The following is an 8,987-nucleotide window of genomic DNA, read 5'->3' as shown; positions in this document are numbered from 1 at the left end:
CAGGGGTTCTGGAGAGAATAAGAAGAGATAGATTCTGGATATGAAGAGGAGGACAGATGTTTACGCATCAGGAAGAATCTTTCTGTGTCTAACTGGACAATAAACAAATCCAAAGTACCTCTTTCTACCCTGAATCCTAGAATTCTGTCAATAATTCACTATATCTAATACTGACCTGTGAATCTTGTAATATACTTTTGAATCAAATCATTATTATTATTATTATTATTTTTGTTATTATTACAGTAAAACCTTGGATTCCGAGTAACTTGTTTTACCAGTGTTCCACAAGATGAGCAAACATTTTTAGGAAATTTTAATCTGATAAACAAACGATATCTTGCAATATGAGTAGTACGTGACACCAAATATCACATGGCCACAACTGAGCCAACGGTTCTTGAAATTCACTTTGATATACGACAAGTGCTTTGGATCATAAACGTGTTTCTGGAATGAATTATGCTCACAAATCAAGGTTTTACTCTATTATTATTATTATTTCATAAGAGTATTTACCTAGGCAGGGGTCCTGTAAAAAAATATTTGGCTGCTCTGCGCACCCTAGATGAGACCCTGATTTTAGAGACACCAATTTCTGTGATGAATTAATAACACTCCTGCAAAAGAATGAGAAAGTGCATCTTTGTGGAAATTGATAAACTAACATTAAAATTTGTGTGTATGTGTAGCTATGTTTGAACAGCCTTGGTAATAAAAACAACGTGAGAGAAGTAGAGACGGGACTGGATCTTCTACATATCAGAATATACCATAAAGCTCTGCTGTGTAAATATTTTGCTAGAGGCCATTTAATAGAGAATTCTAAAGAACAGAAGAAATGGTCCAGTGGTTAAGCCATCTATCTTTGGAAACTTGGTATAATTTTTGTAATTTAATAAATGATAAAGGTGGAATTTTAAATCTGTGGGTAAGATTGGTCTATTGGATCAATTCTGAAGGGGCAAATTTCTATTTTCTCTCCCTCTTACCTTGTATCCACCCCCCCCCCATTTCATACATCTCTTTATATCTGTCTCTATCTCTCTCCTCTGTCTTTTTTGACTTGTACAGTTTCTTTTTTAATTCACAAATTAAATATTTGCACAAATAACATGCTTATTATATTATCTGTCCCTTTCGATCTTCCCACTATTATTTCAGTGTTATCCCACTCACTTTCTCTAATAGAATCAAATAATAAGGATTAAGCAAAGCGAGGTATGGAATAAAGTAGAAGATGCCAAGTGTGGTTCAAAGAAGGAACCAGGATTCCAGGATTTAATTGCTGGAGTTCTGCTGTTGAGTCATGTGTTTAAAAGATCGTCTCCTCCAGGAGTGTGTTCCTGGTCAGATGGTTCTTCTGGTCGGGAAAAGTCTATAAAATGTCAGTTAAAAGAAAATAGCACATGCCTGTTAATACCACAGGTGAAGGTGCTTCTGCACATTCACTTTTCTGGCAAATCACTTCAGTTCTGCTTCTTTTTGTCAGATGTGAATAGACATAAAATTCGGTAGGATACAAAAGTGTGTAGAACAACAAACTCCTTGGTATGGACCCTCTCTGAAGGGATCTCATGAGCTAAGTCCAAGTTTCCCTCAACCTTCAATCCCAGTGCTACATACTCTGAAGGATTAAAGTAAGCAGACCTGTCATTCCTTCTTTTAAAAAACTGTTTATTTATTTTGACAGAGAGACAGAGAAAAAGAGACATAGAGAGGAAGTGCAAACAAGTTGGATCCCAACTGTGCTGACATCAGAGAGCCTGATGCGGGGTTCAAACCCATGAACCATGAGATCATGACCTGAGCCAAAGTCAACACTTAACCAGCTTAGCCACCCAGGCGCCCCCTGTCATTACTTCTTTTAAAAAAAGTAGAAAGAGGGGGCGCCTGGGTGGCGCAGTCGGTTAAGCGTCCGACTTCAGCCAGGTCACGATCTCGCGGTCGTGAGTTCGAGCCCCGCGTCGGGCTCTGGGCTGATGGCTCAGAGCCTGGAGCCTGTTTCCGATTCTGTGTCTCCCTCTCTCTCTGCCCCTCCCCCGTTCATGCTCTGTCTCTCTCTGTCCCAAAAAGAATAAATAAACGTTGAAAAAAAAATTTTAAAAATAGAAAGAGAAACATTCCTTTAATCTCTAAAAATTGTTTTTAGTTTTAAAGTCATAACATATATCGCTTAGGTATTCAGACATAAAAAAAGAAGATTTTTGATGAATCCACACAGCTTTGCACATTATTCATAAAATGTGTTATTCCTGAAAAAGCACTTGTTATCTAATCCTAATCCCAACACATTACAGATCCTTATGAATTGTGCTTCATCCCAGAACTCAGCTCTTGTATTTAGTAAATACACGGGCATTTTGCTTGAATCCTGCACAGAGATATTATGTTCCATCCCAGTATACATAGTTTTCTATTCCTGAATATGAAGGGAAATCAAAGCATCTTCAAATGGGAACCCAGGAGAAGTTTAAAAAAAAAAAAGAAAAAAAAACTTTAATTGGTTAGGGACATAAAGGTTTTGCAAGTACCTGCATAAATCAAATCACAGATAACTGTGTCTTGAAAAATCATACTGATGGGAAATTTCCAAACCCTGAGGAAAACTAAGAAGGAATCCTACAGGTTCATAGCCTCTCAGGGAAACTTCTTTAAATCCTAGGTGGAAGTCAAGGAGGAAACTTTTGCTTCTTTATTTTATTTTTTTCCCTGAGGCCATGTTGAAGACTGCTTGAGAAGCAGTGGGGCACATTCTCTACCTCGTCTGCCAGAGACGCTCTTCTTCTGTCTCCTAGATGTAGAAATAAGACTTGGAAACATGCTTCACATTTTGGCCAGCCATTGAATGGACTTTTCTCCATAGAGTATAGGTGATTGCCATCACCAGAATTTTCAAGAAACTGATAAATGGTGAGATTTGTGATTCACATGTTTGCATTTTCAGAGAGAATTTTACTCTTTTTACTGCAGCAGTAAATAATAATCTGGATCAAAAATACAGTGGGTTTAGGAATTAAGGGGGAATAGTTAATCATGGAGTTTTAATCTATTCTTTTAATATGTAATAACCATGTATATTTAAAATTTACATGCAAATGTGATTGATATGTACATATAAGTACATAAAAACATATCTTAAATTTACTGTTTGTAATATAATTATAAAAATCTACCTATAATGACAACCTTACTAATAATTCCTCATATAGTTTTAAATATATATTTCAAAATTGAAACAAGCATTTCTATTATTTTCAGAAAGATTGATGCTAGATTAGTTTTGTTGCAGAATGAATGGGAAGGAAATAGTGGACAATGGGGTTAGTGGGGCGGCACATTCCCAAGGTCACAGCCCCAGGAAATAGTCCACAGCCCAGTTCATGGCCATGAGAGTCCCTGAGCAATCTCTGGTGTACGTCCAGCACATTACAAAGTGTGGCCATCAAGAAAGGATAGACCTTGGAATCTTTGGGAAAGTTTGGCCCATGATATGGATATTTATGAAAAGTTTACAATAGTTAAAAATTATTAGTTTAAGAATCTATGTCATGTTACCATGTTAGTGCCACCTATGCAAACTAATGATACTGGATAGTTAATAAAACTATCCTCATACCCTGTCTCCTTTCTCTGATGCTTAAAGTGATGGAAAATATGGTGATATGGATTTTAAACTTGATTTTTAATTTTAAATTGTATATATTTATGTCTAGATACATGTTGAAAATAAAAGTCTATTTTCGAATGATCACTTCTTGATTTTAAAATTTTATTAAAACATCTGTACAAATGGGCAGAGTTATTATACTACTTTTGTTTTTCTCATTTCACATTGATTAGCATTTTATTGACAGCATCCTGCGCTATTGGTAGTAGTTTGATTTACAGAAGCATTTTCCTATTATTGACCATGTTGGATATTTCTAATTTTTCACTATTATAAATGACACATAAATGACTATTATAAATGACATGACATCGTCTTCCATTATAAAAGTTACACCACCTTAATTTAAGCAAAAACCAAATGAGCAAAGGGGAAGAGAGAGAGAGAGAGAGAGAGAGAGAGAGAGGCAAACCAAGAAACAGACTCTTAATTATAAAGAACAAAGTGATGGTTACCAGCGGGGAGGTGGGTGGGGGGATGGGTGGAACAGGTAAAGGGGATTAAGGAGGGCACTTGTGATGAGCATAGGGCGATATAGGGAGTGTTGAATCACTATACTGAACATCTGAAACTAATATAGCACTCTATGTTAACTAACTAGAATTTAAATAAAACCTAAAAAAAAAACAAACAAACAAACCCAAACCCAAAATACCTTAGCTAAAATATTCAGAGGTATTTCAAGCAAAAGAAACTACAGGAAATCATTTGTTTTAACTCCTACCCTTCCTGCAGATAAATTTATTATTTCTATATTAAAAATGAGCCAAAAAGTATTCAGTCTACCGACTTTTGCGCAGTATTCAATAATGCTACCGTGTTCTGATAGCTCATTATCTTATAGTATCTTGATACATACTTGATACTTGAGCATTCAGTCTGGAGTATTCACAATGTATCAGATAGTATAAATAAAATATCAGTTCTTGGGGGAACCCTAGTAGAGCTGGTTGAATAATATGTCCCACGGGATAGGTCTACCAGAACATGTGAATGTGACCCTATTTGGCGGGGGTGGGGGATGGTCTTTTCAGATGTACTTGAGTTAAGGATCTCATGATGAGATTTATCCAGATGGGCCCTAAATCCAATGGCAAGTATCCCTGTGAGACAGAAAAGGAGAAGACAGAGATACCGAAGTCCCAGACCAAGATGCAGAGGAGAAGGCTATGTGAAGAGACAGAGGATAAAGTCACGCGAAGTCTAAGGCAGAGACTGAAGCTGCGCGCCTATAAACAAAGAATACTTGGAGCTGGAAGAGGCAAGAATGGATTCTCTCCTAGAGCTTGTGGAGGAAATGCCCTGGTAACACCTTGAATTTTTACCTCCAGCTTCCAGAACGATGAGAAAATACATTTCTGTTGTTTGAAACAAACAGAAAAAGTGACACCACCTTATTTCACTTTTAGAATAATTTTTTGTTTGGTGGGAGTCACTACTATAAGGAATAAAAACATGTTTATGATTCTGGAAATATTTACAAAAATATTTTCCAAATGATTCCATAATGAGAGTTTCCCTGCGATTTTAGAATTAATATAATTTTAAAAACCAACACTTTAAAGACACATTTTATCTCATGATAGATTAACGTTTTCAGCTTGCTTTGTGGGTGTAAACACTGCTTAAATATCACTCTGATATCAATATTTCACATCTTCCTTCTGGATTATACATTGCAAAACATAGGCATAATGACTATGTCATTTGACTCTTGTGAGCCATCAGCTTGAACAAGCGTTACTAAATCTATTTTATGGGAGAGGTTGCTGAAATTTAGTGGTTTTATTCAATGACACATGGGTGTTCAGCAATGAAGCTGTAATTGCTAGTTTTTTGACAGCAGAAACTGAATATTTGTTTATATTATTAAAAAATTTTGGGGGTCCCCTGGGTGGCTCAGTCAGTTAAGCATCCGACTTCTGCTCAGGTCATGATCTCGCGGTTTGTGAGCTTGAGCCCCGGGTCGGGCTCTGTGCTTACAGCTCAGAGCCTGAAGCCTGCTTCAGATTCTGTGTCTCCTGCTCTTTCTGCCCCTCCTCTGCTCACGTTCTCTCTCTCCTTCAAAAATAAATAAACATTACAAAAAAAAAAAAAACACCACTGTCATCTCTCTTCTGTCAGTAGCTCTGGGGCTTGTTCTTACCATTTATTGTAATTTTTCTCCTATGATCCTAACTACATAAATGTTATGTGTCTCACCTTTTCTGATTCTCACAAGAATCCTACCAATAGGCATTTTTATATATACCCAGTTACAGAAGTAAAATCAGAGTCTCTGAGAATTTCAAGTGATTTTTTTCCATCACACGATATAACTAAGTAGAACAGCCTGGTCTGTATGAATCTGGAGCTGATGTGCTTCCTCATTTCTTTCCTGCTTTGGCTCTAGGATAAGCTGATCACTGCTGGATCATGCATTGATATTCTTTACTTTTTAATAACTGGTTGTTGACTGATCCAATGACCTTCTAGTGTTTGATATTCTTGTTTTCTTAGTGACAGCTTGTAGCCAAATATCAACTTCGCAGTCCAGGCACTATTTAGGAATGTCTAGTATGCTGGAAAAATAATGGAAATAGTTATCTTAAAGCAAGAGACAACAGATATTCGTATACATGGTTGTACATTGGTTAGTGTTATTAACATTGTAAACTGTTTTGATTAGCTCTAAGGGGCGTTCACAAAAATCAGCTTATTTTTAATTTGCCCAATAAGACCCATTATTCTTTTATTCACCTGTTTAATAAACATAGATTATGTGTATATGTACATACATATACGTAAGGATGGATAAATTTCTGCTATATGTGCAGGTGAGGACATAATCATTCTTCAAAGCTGTGTTTTGCTATCGAAAATGAAGTCAAAAGTTGGAGGAATCATCTGGATGCCTTATGGAAAAGATTTCTGTGGGTAAAGTGCTTGGGTTTTTAAATGAGAGAGTAGTAATTATGATTGGTAAGGACTGCTGAATCTAAGTGACACTTTTCCTTTTTCCAGTTTGACCCACATCATAATCCTGTGAGATGAGCAGGCAGGTTACGTATGAATATCCCCACTTTACCATAAAGTCATATTCATTAGCAACAGATATACTTTGGCAAATTGTGCTTAATCAGATTGGACCACTTTGTATGATTAATTAGCAAGTAATTAATAAAGCCCTAAGATTCTGGCAATATTCACCGTGCTGTTACTGTTCCTTACTTATGTGATTGTTATCAATTTGTACCTTCAAGTAATTGGGTCATTACCTTCTGATTCTACACTCATCTGTTCTGTGTCCTTCATCAAAGGGACTCCTTCAAACATGAATAAGGAAATCAGAAGGTTAAAACCTCTACAGGTGGATGAACGTTTGAAAGGCCACCCTGCTCTGTGTTCTTGCTAGAAAAAGAAAGTTCTTACTCCTTTCTGTTGACACAGTGGATGGAGTTGGGGGTTAGTGCCAGAGTTTCTTTGTTAAAATCCCAGACCTAGCACCTGTTATTTGCTAACCTTATCTTTGTAAGCATGAGCTTCCCATCAGTAAAATAGGGATAAGACCTAACATGGACTGTTTCTTGGGCAGTGGGCCCTGAACAATTGTTTTTCTTGTATTATTTAACTTAGTCATCATGGCAAGACTCTGAAATAGGTACTTCAAAAAAACCCACAAAAAACGTTTGTTCTTATTTTAAAATGATGAATAAAAAAACCCCCCAACTTAACACATGCATACTTGTTCTGTGTTCACATGGAGCTTTCTCATGTATCTTTCTCTTTTATAAGGAATGAATGAACTCGTCTTAAAGGCCAAGTTCGTCTCAGATGTTTAAAGAAATATTTGGGGAGTAGCCATGATTTGCAAGGACCTTTTAACCTGGATGTTATTTCTTCTGTTTGCAGATCAGGCAGACTCCTATCAGGGATGGCATGCAAGTCCCCTCGGCTCCCATTCCATCTCATGGTGGACATGATGACCACATTGTCATGGTCCTTTCCTCAGAACCTGGATGTGCTTCAGAACCCTTGCCAACAGTTCACTCCTGGAAGCCATTGCTAAGGGACCCAAGTTGGCAGTTGAGATAAACTATTTCTCTACATGTGGATACCTCCATTCTTCCCCCTTATTGGAACTCTGGCTATTTTAAAGTATTTAATACTACCTTTCTCCTCCCCAATTCTTTCTGACCTCTCACTACCACCTTCAACAAACTTTGACTTTTGTGTGAGTCACAGTGACGCCAGAAACATAGAAGATAATTTTTCGTGTGGATGCACCAACTTCTTACTGACTGTTGCATTACTGTCCGCTGGTCCGAGACAAATTTTTCTTTCTCATAATTGCAGATTGCACATGCTCCTTCTGGCGGCTTTTAGCTTTTCCTTGGAAATCATGCGAAACCAAAGCTTTGTAACTGAGTTTGTCCTCCTGGGGCTTTCGCAGAATCCCAGTGTTCAGAAAATAGTATTTGTTGTATTCTTGTTCAGCTACATTGCAACTGTCGGGGGCAACTTGCTAATTGTGGTGACCGTCAGCAGCAGCCCAGCACTCCTGGGCTCCCCCATGTACTTCTTCTTGGCTTTCCTGTCCTTCCTCGATGCTTGCTTCTCCACTGTCATTGCCCCAAAGATGATTGTGGACTCCCTCTATGAGAGGAAAACCATCTCCTTTGGAGGTTGCATGGCCCAGCTCTTTGCTGAACACTTCTTTGCTGGGGTGGAAGTGATTGTCCTCACAGCCATGGCCTACGACCGCTATGTGGCCATCTGCAAGCCCCTACGCTACACATCCATTATGAACTGGAGGCTCTGTACCATTCTGATGGGTGTAGCCTGGACAGGGGGTTTTCTGCATTCCATGATACAAATTCTCTTTACTTTCCAGCTTCCCTTCTGTGGCCCCAATGTCATTGATCACTTCATGTGTGATTTGTACCCATTATTGGAGCTTGCCTGCACTGACACTCACATCTTTGGCCTTTTGGTGGTCGCCAATAGTGGGTCTATCTGCATTATAATCTTCTCTCTGTTACTCGTCTCCTATGTTGTCATCTTGCTCTCTCTGAGAACCCATAGTCCTGAAGGGCAGCGGAAAGCCCTCTCCACGTGCGGATCTCACGTTGCTATTGTGGTCTTGTTCTTTGTCCCTTGCATATTTGTGTATGCACGACCTCCATCTTCTTTCTCTTTTGACAAAATGGTGGCTATATTTTACACCATCCTAACTCCCTTGCTCAATCCTTTGATTTACACTTTCAGGAACAAGGAAATGAAAAATGCCATAAAGAAAATGTGGAACAGAATAATGGTGGTTTGTAGTGACAAATAA

At 38.0% G+C, this 8,987-nt stretch overlaps 1 protein-coding gene across 1 annotated transcript; it reads left to right on the top strand.

Moving 5' to 3' along the window:
* Positions 1 to 7,982: 7,982 nt before the first annotated feature.
* On the top strand, positions 7,983 to 8,987 carry LOC112865452 (olfactory receptor 4C15-like). Its single transcript, XM_025928551.2, has one exon. The coding sequence runs from the start codon at positions 8,013 to 8,015 to the stop codon at positions 8,985 to 8,987; it is 975 nt and encodes a 324-aa protein (XP_025784336.1). The 5' UTR covers positions 7,983 to 8,012.

Source organism: Puma concolor, chromosome D1, assembly GCF_028749965.1.
Source record: "Puma concolor isolate L17-30 chromosome D1, mPumCon1.1.hap2, whole genome shotgun sequence".
In the NCBI taxonomy this organism is placed as follows: Eukaryota; Metazoa; Chordata; class Mammalia; order Carnivora; family Felidae; genus Puma; species Puma concolor.
The sequence above is the reverse complement of the archived record's forward strand: the minus strand, read 5'-3'. Positions and strand labels throughout refer to the sequence as shown.

Excerpts from the sequence above, each read along its gene's own strand:
- LOC112865452 (XM_025928551.2), top strand. The coding sequence starts at position 8,013 with ATGCTCCTTCTGGCGGCTTTTAGCTTTTCCTTGGAAATCATGCGAAAC.